Source organism: Tympanuchus pallidicinctus, unplaced genomic scaffold (assembly GCF_026119805.1).
Source record: "Tympanuchus pallidicinctus isolate F22 unplaced genomic scaffold, pur_lepc_1.0 scaffold1, whole genome shotgun sequence".
Taxonomy (NCBI): Eukaryota; Metazoa; Chordata; class Aves; order Galliformes; family Phasianidae; genus Tympanuchus; species Tympanuchus pallidicinctus.
The window spans coordinates 105,675,304-105,687,839 of record NW_026294618.1 but is presented as its reverse complement, the minus strand read 5'-3'; the positions used below and the strand labels follow the sequence as shown (position 1 = coordinate 105,687,839).

Sequence of the window (12,536 nt, the reverse complement as noted above, 5' to 3'; positions counted from 1 at the left end):
TATTGCTCCGTTCCTTTTCGCTGAGAAGTTATCCCTTCATGTGAGTGAGCATGTTGTTGTATTCCCTCGTGACCATTTGTTTCCGTAATCTTTGTTCTCAGATGACAATGTCAACTGGTATTCCAGCAGTGAAGAGGAAGAGGGGAACAGTGTTAAATCAATACTGAAAACGCTGAAGAAACAGAGCGAGAACTTTAGGAATCAGCAACAGCATTCCGCAGAGCAGCACATGCTTGGTATTCCTACTGATCCCAGGCTGGCAAAAGATAAAGGTGCAGGGCCTCAGGCTGCTGACCCAAGGCTTAGGGCCTCGCCAAGATCAAACCCCAGAAAGCCATCGGAATCCGCAGCCTTGGACCCCAGGCTGAGAGATCCCAGGATGCACAAAGTCAGCGACGGAGGTCACGGCAGCTCGTCTCTTGTGGGAGCCAAGTTAGATTTACACCACCCTCACACGGGCGTGAAAGTCAAGCAGAAAGGGATGGATGATGATGAAGAGGATTCAGAAAGAGAACTGAGGGAACGAGCTTTTCTGATTCCCTTGGAGCCTTTGCCCGGTGTAACATTAAGGGATCCCCGATCTCAGCTTAGGCAGTTCAGCCACATTAAAATGGATGTTACCCTGATGAAACCAAACTTCGCTAAGCATATTGTGTGGGCGCCCGAAGACTTGCTGCCAATACCTTTGCCTAAGCCTGACCCCGTCTCTTCAATTAATTTACCTCTTCCTCCGCTCATAGCTGACCAGAGGCTCAATAAACTGAGGAACCTGAAAAACGATCCCCACCCAAACGCCATGCCAGCTGACCCGAGACTAGCCGCCAAAGCGAAAAATAACTTAGTGGGCAGGAGTGGCTACTTGGATCAGTCTGTGGATTCTCACGCCAGCAGCTCCAGCAAGCTGGGAGATCCTCGATTACAAAAGAACGTCGACCCCCGGCTCCACAGACTGTCCAACGCAGATACGTATCACGGAGTCGCAAAGGAGTCGCACCCTTCAAAGTTTGACCCCCGCCTCGCCAGATCCGCTGCCACTTCCTCACAGCCCTCGGAAGCCGCCGCTGCTAAAGCTGAGCCGGACGCCCTGCCTCCCTACGCGCCCAAGCTGGCGGCCAGCGGCGTCAGGCTGGGGACTTCGGGCTCCTTGCTGAGCGGCATCAGTTTGTATGATCCCCGGGATCACAGCGCGGCGTCGGACGCGGCTCCGGCCGGGGAGAACGGAGAGAACCAGAAGAAAAGCATTCTGAAAAATCCTGCTAAAAGCGAAGCCGGCCTGTCGGAAGACGTGTCGCTGCCCAAGCCTGCCTCCAGCGTCGAAAAGACCCCCGAAGCGCCGGCGGAAGCCGCTTCGGATAAAGCAAACAGCAACGGCAAATCTCAGGCTAAACACTCCAGCGCTGCGCCCGCGGTGCACAATCTTCCTATCCAGGCCCTGTCGGGGCTGATCAGGCCGCAGTACAGCGATCCGAGGCAGGTGAGGCAGCCTGGACAGGTGGCTCAGGCGCAGGATAACGATCCCAACGGGGAGTCGGATGATAAGTCCCTAAAAGATGTTTTCAAGACTTTCGACCCGACCGCTTCACCGTTTTGTTAGCGATTGATTTTAAGTCTTTTTACTGTTGTGAATATTGCAGTTTTCTGCTGTTTTGTAACTGGTTTACCTCTTTGCTTTATTTATTTTTAAATTATAATTATCAACACTTTTCAGCTGCTAATCTCAGAACCACATGCAGTTATACAGTACGCTATAGTGTTTGCAAAGCTGTGGTATTTTCTATATAATACTTTTCCAATTTCAGGGAGACTAATAATTGACATGTAGGAAACAAACAAACAAACAACATGTATCGTGTTAGAGCTGATAAAAGCACTTTCATTGTAAATAAGTCATTAAGAAAGTCTGAAGACCTGTATATGTGTGAGCTGTCTCTTTCATAAACAACATTTAGATATGATTGCCACATTTGTATGATTGTATAGATACAAGCAATATTATGTACATTACTGTGAGAGACACTGTTTGACAAGGATTGTCCGACGCATCAAGCCAAACCGACTAACTTGAGTACACAGGAATGATCTGAAAGGAAAATGCTGATCCTCCTTTTCCGACCAGTCAACGTCAGACATTGGTTTTTATTCACGCAGTCAATATTCTTAGTGTAAAAGAGACCTATATCACATATTGAGGAGTAAAAATGTCATATCTTTTAAAAGTATTTTATTCTATGCTGTATATAGAAGAAATTGTGAAGTACATAACTAGAAGAAAGTTACTGTTAAAAGTGGAGAATACCTAAGTTGTCTAATACAAAAAAAAAAAAGGTTTTTATTTAATTTTTTCACACATACACAATTCTGATTAGTGCTCTAAGTTACATTGTGGTGTTCATGTATTTCAATGTATTTTTGTATTCAGCCGCTTAATTTGTATTGCTTTTTTTGTATCGATGTAACTGCAGTACTTGTATTCATTGTGTCTTTACAACATTTTTAACAAAAAAATTAAAAAGGGTACAGTAAAAGTCTGGTAATGACTGTGGTGTTGACGTGCTGCCAGCTAGCTCAGGCTTGGAGGAACAGCAGAGAGGGTGTGTGAAGGACGCGAGGGACGAAGCCTGGCTTTGCGCCGCTCGCCAGTCGGACGGTGGTGGGTTTGTAAGCCGACCTCGTGTTGAATCCAGATGGAGTTTGCTGGCTGAGTGGTCCTGAGATCAGACTTCTGCATTGTCCCCTGACTACGATTCTCATCACCGATGCGAGAAATGTCGTGCATGTTCTTTCATTTTCAAAGATGTTGCATGCCGAGAGCACAACTGTCCTCAGAGCCTCTCTTGTTTTGCCTTTTGGGTTGCTTTTTATCTAGAGGAAATGTAGTTATTCCTAGCTAGCTACATTGAAAATAAAATTTTGCAGTCTGCTCAATTGCTATCTGGTTCCCGCCCACTTGGGATGTCTCTTTGCATTAAGCCTCTTCCTTGGTGGACCTTGTCCTCTTGCTCTCTGCGTGTTGGCTGGGTAGGGCTGGTGAGTGGGATGTGATGGTGCTGCAAATTCAGTATTGTTGATGGCAGTAGTGGTTTCAGAGCAGTGAAGATACCGTCATCAAATTGAACTGTGACTTGGTTTCAGTGTTTGGGAAAATGAGGGTCGAAGGAGACGTGCTGATAGCGGGGGCAAAATGTTGTGCCTTGCAGTTGAGGTAGTTGGAGGATCTCAGGTGGTTTGCTGTCGGTCCGGGTGTGGATCCATTTGGGAGTTGCAGATGAAAATGGGTTGTGTTTCGGAAAGGGGACCCGGAATGCTGGTTTCAAACCCAGGAGATGGACTGCCGTGTTGGTGCCTGTAATGTCATGTGGGGCTTCTTTGGGGCGAGAAGGAGGACAAGGTAAGGAGAACATAATTTGAGAGGGGCTGGCTTCTCCTTGCAGCTTACTGTCTCCATGTGAAACCTTTCTCCATCCATCCATCCACGATTCATCTGGGCCTGGCCAGCAGCTCTGCGAGGGCATCCCCAGCTGCAGTGCAAGTGTCCGTGGGCTGCTTCCTCTCCTCTGCCTGTGCTTGTTTTGTTTGTTGCAGATTTCTTCCTTGAGCTCGAGGCTCTGGTGTGCCTGCTGCTACTGCTCCCTCTTGAAACGTGGAGAGGATTCGTTGCTACCGTGCAAGTACTGACCTACCCTGTAAGCCAGGGGGAAGGCGTGGGGGTGTCTGAGCCCAGCAGAGGGGCAGGAAGATGTTGGGGACAGTCCTGCCACACTGAGCTCAGACGTGCTGTGAGAAATGATTGTGTCTTTTGCAGGGAAAGCACTTGCTTCCATCTCTTCGTCCAGCACAGAGCGGCGTTTCCCTCGGACGCTTTCAACTCGTTTCTGAGGCTGTGAAGAGCAGCAACAGGAGCAGCCAGTACTGGGGGTCCTGGATGTCCCAGATGCCATTAGAGTTGCAAGGTGGGTGAGCATCAGCACTGAATGTTTTACTGTGATGGCGTGCCCTGGAGTTCTGGAGGAAAGGTTTATTTCAGGCTGTAGGATCTGCTGAATCAGGGACAGCAGGTGTGACAAAATGCTCCTGTGGCCCTGGACTAGTGAAGAATGATCTCTGCAATTCAGGAAGACGAGCGTTCCTAGATCAGCACCTGCTGTTGCTGCCCCATGATAAGAAGACTATTAACGAGGTTTCTAGCTTCCAAATGTAGCCTGCTTAAATATTTTTCTGCCGCAAGGGAAAGAATATGAATCCTTCACAGTAAAAGTGAATTTATTATTGCAAAGTGCAGAACGTTTAATCACAGGCCTCCTTTGCATTTCAGAAGTCAGCGGCCACGTTCCTTAGTCGTCCTCATTCAGTTCTTTGCTCAGGGTTTTGTAGTACCGTGGGTCTTGTTACTGTTGAAGAAAAGGTGATGGTTGCTGAGAATGTCCTGCAGCTCCCCTTGGTGGGCTGGTGTCTGTTAGCATCGTGCAATACTGCTGGATGAAGAGGGGTGTGATAGGGCCCTGAGGAAGACAGCTCAGCTCTGAGGCTTTCTGGTACAGATGAGAACACTCTCTGATCCTACCAGCCACGTTCGCTGCTGCTGCTGCTACAAGCTTGTTCCTGCATCCTCCTGCTTGCATCTGGAGAGCACAAAAACTGGCACTTCTTGATGCACTGAAGGGACCTCATGAAACGGCGTCTTCCATTCATCAGCATTTCAGAAGCCTCGCTGCCGCAGAGCCCCAGCTGTCTCACATCTGCAAGGTCGGGCAGCTCGTCAGCAGCAGAGCAATGCCTTCCTGTTGCTAGAGGTGGCTGCCCATAGTTGGATACAGTCCTTTAATAGATTTGGGACACCTGGAGGTACCGCCGCTCGGAGGCGACTGTCCTTGCACCATGGCTGTGAGCGTGGGCTCAGCCTGAGTCTTGCGGAGGCCTAATTCATCCCTGTCTGAGTTCAAGCGTTGCTCGGCTCTGTGCCACAACAGGTTTGTCCTCCACTCGGTGCAAAAAGCAGCTGCTGCTGCTTCTTCAGAGTCAGGAGCAGGCTGTCGCAGGCCCTGTTGGAAGGAGACAAATATTTATGTGCTCGAATACATTAGGACAGACTCTATATATGTCAGAACGTCATGACGTCTGTACGAGTGATGTGATGTTTCTGTTAGTTAATGCTTACAAAATTCTTCAAATGCTGAAAAACCTGCTTACAGAGAGAGAAAAATAAGGCTGCCTCGTCAGCTTATTGGTAAGTGGGCCCATACATTTTGAAAGGGGAGCAGCTGGGCCGTAAAGGACTCTGTAATCTGCACAGTTGAGATAAAAGAATGGCTCGCTGCATCGCTCTGCCAGCAGATAACCCAGACAGTATGCTTTAAGCAGCATAATGACGTACAGGAGGAGCTTTCCTGTGCTTTTTGCTGATTGTCCACCAACCAAGATTCTAATCAAAACTGTCAAAAAGACATGGAGCTCAGCAGAAGTTGTAGGGCTGTGTAGGAGATGAAGGCACACAATGAAAAACTGCACCAGCGCAGAGTGCCGTTGTATTTGTGCTTGTTTTTGAAGTGCTTTCGCATCAAGTCTGCTCTCACAAACTATTTACAATTGGATCAGTCAGCCGTTGCTGGCAGCTGCAAGGCAAGCTCTTGGGAGTTGTGATCAAAGCCCACCTAGAGACAACATGAAGGCTAAGACTGACATGGACTGTTTCCAAATATAGGCCTCCAAGGAGGTGCTGCCACTCTCCAAATATGAAATGGGAAACGGACCAGCTAAACATCCCTTAAAAGCTGGTAGCAGTGATAGAGCAGATTCAATGCCTGGAAAAAAATGCAGAGGAGGTTCTGGAAACAAAACAGAAAGGCATAAAACAGAAACGTAGCAGTAGGAATCTTGACCCCTGCTATTGCTGACAGAGGTCCCACAGCAGCCAGCTTCTGCATCTCCACCGCCAGATGAGGCCGGAGGAGCTCCCCATAGCAAAGCTCACCTTACAGAACCTGTTCATCGTTATCAGCATTAACTTACTTTGATGCACGCTGCCTCGGTTGCCTTCAGAACATGTAAAACTGCTTGAATTAGGTTCTGCGCGTTGCTCACGAGCAGCTCAGAAGAGGACTTGCTCTCAGCAGTGACTGCTTTTACCCTTAAAGACACGTTGAGATATTTTACTGGAAGAGCATGGAAGCGTGCAGCTCTCTGCCACCAGGTAGTCCAAAGCCAGAGGCAATGTGCCCCTGCACTGTGTAGTTTTCCAGGGGAAATGAGGCAGGCAAATGGGAGAAAAGTGCTGCTGGCAGCAACAGAAAGAGAAGAGCCTGCTGAACTGCAACTGAGCTCTAAGCGCTGCGCCCAGATCCCACACAGACCTCTGGAGACTGCTGTGCCTCTTTGAGCCTCGGGGAGACTCCTTGTTAGCAGCAACTCACCTGGCCACGATGGCGAGCTGGCTGCTGATGGTGTGGGTCTGCTCTGCGGCACACAGCAGCTCTGCAGAACATCTCTGGTCCAGGCACATCTTTGCAACGACGCGGCCGAATGCAACAAATGCCTGCCCATCAGAAGCTATTTGCCTAGCATAGGCAACAAGCTGCTCCTTGCTCTAAAACAAAATGCAAATGTGATGGGGAGGAGGAAAATAAACATCTTTCCTGTAAATGGGAGCATCCAGAAAGGCCAGGTGTATTCTGAAATGAGGAATGGACCAGTCACGAGACTTGCATCTCCTTTCAGGAAAGTAATTCCTGAAATTACTGGGGCAAATGCACCAGAGCCACTTTCAGTAGGATGGGATAACATGGGTTTTTCAGCAGGCACTGGGCATTTGGGTATTTTCTCTAGAAGGCATCTATCTTTATAGCTACAAAAGTGATGGGGTGGAGGGGATGAGAAACTCCATACCGTGATGGGGCCCTTCTTCCTCAGGAACTGAGTCATGTGAAGCATCCTTACTGCCATGTCCTTGGTCATCTGGGACATCCTGCTGGCATCTCCCTGCATTCTCTCACTGTCTTCTCTCTCTTGCTTCCCAGGGCTGCTTCCAAAGAAGGTACTGAGAGGACCGTTCCCTTGCTGTCGAGACAACAACGGAACAGTTAAAAGTCTAGAGCATCAGATCGTGTCAGTATTGAGAAGTTCCTGCCTGCGTGTTTCTGAAGCAGTTTTTGGTGAGTAAAGAGGTGGGATGGCTGTCTGTAACCTTGCTGAGCCTACTCCGCCTTCCTGAACAGGTTTATTTCTCTTCTGTCTTCACCCACAAGGGCATTATGAAGTCCAAATGCCCTGTGCCATTGTCTGGAGCTATCTCCAAAAGGGGGGTAACTGTAGCGTAAGATGGCAGTGCCCATAGTTGAGAAGTGCAATGAAATACTCTTAAACTGCTCTGCAGAGTGATTTGGATCATGTTGCTAAAGCCTTTGCCAGCTCCTGGCACCTGGCAGCAATTGTGGGAGCAGGGTGGCTGCTACTCCTGAGGAAAGCTCACTGAGAGGTGAGGAGCTGAGCAGAAAGAGCATTTCAGGGAAAGGAAGGGCAGTACAGTTCCCTGCTCCTTAGGAACAGTGTTTTGGAGATGGATTTATTTGTGCAAAGGTTTCTTATCAGGTCAGATACCCAGAGCCCAGTTGCATGGGGCACCCAGCAGCTTGATCTAACAAAGAAATTGGAAAAAATAACCGTACCATTTCGTGTGCCTCTCTGACAGCTCTGCTTGCTTGTCCACTCCTGCTCAGGCAAGTTTCTGCTGATTTGGTGGGCCTCAGAGCCTCGAGCTCTCGGGCTGGGGAGAGCTTGGCTGTGCTGCTGCATTCTTTTGGAGAGCACTGGTCCCCCACGTTTTGCAGGTGCTGTCTCACGAGTTCCAGGATGTGTCCGTTGATGCCATGGACAGCCTGAAGCTGCGTGGCCAGGTAGTGTGCTTTAGCTGACCAGTACCAGACAATGCTGTCTAGGTGGAGGTGCCTTTTGTCCTGGTGGCTTTGGAAGAGCTGGCTGGCACTGTCCACTGCATCAGCTGTGAGGACCAGGAGGTGGTCTGCAACAGAGAGCAGGTCTGCCCGTGACTGCAGTTGAGCGGTTGTCTCCAGGACACGTTGGAGGGTGGCTTTGACCCACTGAATGTTGGCCAATAGCTGACCCGCTTTCTCTTTGAAAGCTTTTTGGCTCACTTCCCTGCACTCTTCGGGGAAGAAAGACAAGGCTGGTCCAACCACATCTCGGATGACTTGTAGGTGTTTGGTGTTGGCCTTCTCCAGGTGGAGCAGTAATGCTTTGGCCCTGAGGGCCAAGTCTCTCTGCAGGAGCTCAAAGCGAATGTACAGGCTGGCAGAAGGCAGAGGAGAGACCAACAGGGTATTGGAGGCATCCAGCAGGGCTTCCGTTAGCACCTTTATCTCTTCCCTGAGGGTGAGGATTTCACTGCGGCCGCGGTCTTCAGGGCAAGTGAAGTAAGAGAGCCGGGCAGCTTCCTGCAGCCTCAGGGAAATCTCAGACACAGCAGCCAAGAGGCTCTGCGAACAAAGCCTGTTGTCCGTGGCACTTGTTAGCTCCCTCAGGAACAGGATGTCTCTGCCTATGAGCTGATCCACAGCACCCAGGAGCACATGCATGCTGATAGCCCAGTGGACACAGTGCAGCTCCAGGCTGGCCTCTCCCACCTTGCAGGGGCCCTTGAAGGACATTGCTTTCTCAAGTAACACTTTGGTGTTCATCTGTGCATGTGAAAATTTGGCTTGGACCTGTAGAAAGTTTTCCCAGTCCTCAGGACAAATTGGGTTCTGCTTATCACAGGCCATGCTTGCAATGTCCTCTGCTATCTGAACCGCTCCTGCTAAAACCATCATGGTCTCGTCCAAAGCCTGTTTGCTGCTAGTAAAGTCAGCAGCCAAGATAAAACCAAGCACTTGTTGAGACAGACTGTACCAAGAGCCTGCCATGGCTGCCAGGCACTCTTTGGTCTCACAGATGGTTTCTGATAGGGAAAGTGCAGTTTGGAGCAGTCTGCCTTGATGTTGGAGCTGCCCTGGGGCTGCTTCCCTGGCCAAGCTAATAACACACGGTGTCAGTAGGATAATCTTCTGGTACTGCCCCAGTGTCTCCGTGTGGGGAGAGGCAGCAACAGGCAGTGCTTCCTTTGCTGCATTGATACAGCAGTTAGAGACTTGGAGCAAGGCGGAGCAGGCAGCATTCACTGCTGCTGTATCACGGGCTCTGGTAGCTGCAAGGAGTGCTGTAACGACAGGGTGCATTTCTCCTTCCCTTGGAACAACATCTGGGTGTGAGTTACCTGCTTGTGGACTTAAGACATCTCCTTGCAATTTAGCTTGACCGATAATGTTTCTTAACCCAGCACAGGATGAGCTGAGTTCAAGCTCCTTCGCAACGTCAGCTCTCCGTATTTGTTCCCGGAGAGGGCTGAGGATATCTGGGTGGTTGGACCCATCCAGCCCATCCTGAATGCAGTGAGCAGTATCCATCAGGCAGCTCGCCGTCCTTGAAAAGACATCCCTAGTTTGGAGACAGGAGCATCTCTCCGTGCAAAGGGCCGTGGCTGCTTTCAGCTCAAGAATGGACGTGGCCAGCTGCTCAATCCAAACCAGCAAGCCGTTCCTGAAAATGGGGTCTGTTGCTCTATCCACATACCTGGCAGCAGCTCCAGCAACCCACCGAGCCCAACTGGTGAGGCTGGCAGCATGGCTAGAGAGCCTTTCGGGGTCCTGACTTTGCAGGGCCTTGTCACACCATTCCTTGTGCTCGGCCATTTCCTGGATGGACAGCTTCAGGAATTCATGCATGCTGACTGTCTCTTCGAAACACTGCAAGAGGCTTTCTGTTGTCCCAGCCCACGCGTGGTACAAGGATTGCAGGTGCTGAGCAGTGCTCATGTGGGTTGGGTTTCTGCTCATTTCTGTGAGTGCTGGAGGGAGACTGGCAAGGAGGCTCTTTAAGTACTCTAAACAGTCGTGGATTTCTCTAGCAGTTTGGGTTTTGGTGCACCTGGCCAGGACAAAGTCTGCCACTCTGAGCATCTGCTGGGCGTGTGCAAAAAAGGTGGCAGTGAGGGGCTGAAGCTTCTTCAGTAATCCTCCCTGCCCTGCTGGAAAACACCCTGTACCTGCAAGGGTAAGAGCTTCCTGTACTAACTGCCTTAAGGGCTCCTTGGCCTCGGAGAAGGTGTTGAGGATTTGGTGCAGAGTAGCTTTGAGCACAGCCTTGTCAAGGTCCTCCACCTCCTTTCCCATGGTGTGGCATTTCTCCCGCAGGCTGCTTTCTCCCCAGCTTGGCCTTGTCTGTCCTTCCTGCTGACTTATGTGGCAGCAGATGCTCTTTCTGAGCCGTAGGAGAACATAGCAACGTTTTACCAGATCCTGCTTCAGATCTGCCCTGCACATCTCTGCTAGAAGCATGCAGTAGAAAACTATTGCTTCCACGTGAGTGCTGAACTCGCTGTCAGAGAGGTGCACTGGGTCTGGGTGGTTGGGGAGAGCCAGCAGCCTCTGCACATGATGGGAGAAGGTCCCGTGTCCGTCCTGAAGCTCCTCGCTGCCTGTGCTGTTAACAAGCAAGGAAACAAGCTCCTGGATGGTCCTCTCCATCAGCTGGAAAGCATCGTTTTTGGAGAAGTTGACTTGTTGAGCCCAGGAGCATTTAAGGTGGCTGTGCTTGGATTCGTGGAGCAAAGGAACGCACTTGTGAAGGAGCTGCAAAGTCTGGGCCAAGCTGGTCCGCCGAGGAGAATCTCGGAGTTCCTCGAGGTGCTGTGCTGTCAGGTTGCTCAGCAGAAGCAAAGCCTTGGAAAAGTCCTGGAAAGCAGCCAGCAGCCCTGGCATGTCCCCTGTATCCCGCAGTGTGCCCAGGCACTCCAACAGCCAGCTGGCAGCCTGCGTTATCCTCCTTGCCCCGGCAGCACCTTGGATCTGAAGGATCTAGCACAGCAGAAAGTACAGTCAGTGTGGCTAAGGTTACGCATCACTGTTGCATCCCTCTGGAAACGATACTGTATCTGCTGCTGGAGAGAAAAGAGGTGTGTTTTGCCCAGCAGGCCCGTCCTAGTGAGCACACAGGGAATCCCAGCATTATCAAGGTCAGAAGAGACCAGCAGGATCATCCAGTCCAACCCCAGCCCACCGTGCCCACTGCCCACGTCCCTCAGTGCCACATCCCCACGGCTCTGGGGCTCCTCCAGGTGACCCCACCACTCCCTGGGCAGCTGTGTCAGTGCCTCACAGCTCCTGGGGAGGAGGAATTGTTCCTAATGCCCATCCTGAACGACAGCCTGGTGCGACTTGAGGCCGTCCCCTCTCATTCTATTGAACAAAATTGCCCTAATTACTACTCCCCAGCCCGATCCAGCAAAGGGGCCGTTTTGTTCCTCCTGCAGCTGCATCCTCCCCACCGCTCCCTTCAGCACCATCCCCTCTGGTGTTACCTTCACAGTCTCAGTTAGGATGCCCTTTGCTGCTGCAGCCAGCACCTCCCTGTGGCTAGGGCTGCCCGGCTGTCCCTGCAGCTGGCGGGCTGCCTGCAACACGTGCCTCCCTGCCAGCACAAGGGACTCGGCTGTGAGATGTGTCTCCTCCTGGTACGCCTTGTCGCTGGACTGCTGGGCCAATCTGGAAGAAAAGCCACGGGGCTCAACTCGTCCCCATCCCATCTGTACCACCCACCACCCAGCAAAGTTACCTCCTTGCGGCAGAAGCGAGTTCATCAGTGGCCTTGGCTAATTTTTCTGCATTCTCCTCTATGTTGGGTAAGGTCTGACACATTCTGTCTTCCTGTTCCAGGGCAAGCATTAGATGACAGAGCTCTGCGGCCATGGGGCAAAGGATCCTCTGGATAGCTTTGTTTTCTATCTGTATTCCAAGATCATAGAGATAAAAAGGCTCCATTGTGTGCTGCCTGGAAAAAAAAATAAAATAAAACCTGGGATGGTTTGGGATCCTTCGCAGTGTGTGATAGCGATCGGTTTCAGCAGCAACCTTGGACTGGAGGAAACTCAAAGGCCATTGGAGCATTGAGTGCAGCACCAACCTGCAGGAGGGAAGGCGTTGTGCTGCTCAGGCCGTGTGAGTAACCCAGAGCATCCCGGCCCCTCTGTAAGTGGAGCCCGTGTGTGTGTGCATCCCCCTGGCACCCGAGGCGCTGCAGCGCTGACAGCTCAGCTCTTAGCAGCTCCCATTGCAGCTGGTGTTATGTGAGCCCGGGCGGCACAGCGATCGCCTGGCCTGGCCCCTTCCCCTCCCTGGCATTGAATTCTGCACCTGCAGAGAGCTCTGGGCGATCCAAAGCCACGTGGGCAAATTAATTATTGATTGGTTAATTCCCGCTGCGGATGCTTTGCAAAAACACGGGTCTGAAGGGCAGGTTTTGGAGCTGCTGGTCAAAAAGGGGTGTGCTTTTAGCTGGGGAGCTGAAAGCGTGATTTTCTGACTTTGCAGATCCACTGTGAAGTCATCACCTTTAGCAGCATGCAGGGCTGTGCTTTGGGGAGGAGGCCGTGTAATCCGTGTGTCCCCGTGGAGCAGCAGTGACAGTGTGATGTGACACCTGAAGCTGGGCAC

The 12,536-nt window shown here is 51.0% G+C and overlaps 2 protein-coding genes across 2 annotated transcripts in view; one reads left to right on the top strand and one right to left on the bottom strand.

The window, feature by feature from the left end:
* The window catches only part of ZC3H6 (zinc finger CCCH-type containing 6), a 29,279-nt gene extending 26,354 nt beyond the window's left edge, over nt 1–2,925 (top strand). The window contains exon 12 of the mRNA XM_052690650.1: nt 102–2,925. Coding sequence (XP_052546610.1) covers nt 102–1,594 — 1,493 coding nt within the window. The 3' untranslated portion in view covers nt 1,595–2,925. The remainder of the gene's footprint in view (nt 1–101) is intronic.
* A 1,018-nt stretch (nt 2,926–3,943) lies between these two features.
* LOC128084507 (uncharacterized) lies at nt 3,944–10,915 on the bottom strand. Its single transcript, XM_052690636.1, has 5 exons — nt 7,659–10,915; nt 6,880–7,050; nt 6,408–6,580; nt 6,007–6,124; nt 3,944–5,039 (listed from the first exon to the last, which is right to left on the bottom strand). The coding sequence occupies exons 1-5, from the start codon at nt 10,803–10,805 to the stop codon at nt 4,785–4,787; spliced, it is 3,864 nt and encodes a 1,287-aa protein (XP_052546596.1). The 5' UTR covers nt 10,806–10,915; the 3' UTR covers nt 3,944–4,784.
* Nucleotides 10,916–12,536: the final 1,621 nt, after the last annotated feature.

Excerpts from the sequence above, each read along its gene's own strand:
- LOC128084507 (XM_052690636.1), bottom strand. The coding sequence starts at position 10,805 with ATGCCAGGGCTGCTGGCTGCTTTCCAGGACTTTTCCAAGGCTTTGCTT. Across the intron at positions 6,581-6,879 it reads GGAAGAAGGGCCCCATCACG|AGCAAGGAGCAGCTTGTTGC; the intron begins GTATGGAGTTTC and ends ATTTTGTTTTAG. Across the intron at positions 6,125-6,407 it reads CAGCTCGCCATCGTGGCCAG|GGTAAAAGCAGTCACTGCTG; the intron begins GTGAGTTGCTGC and ends CGTGTCTTTAAG.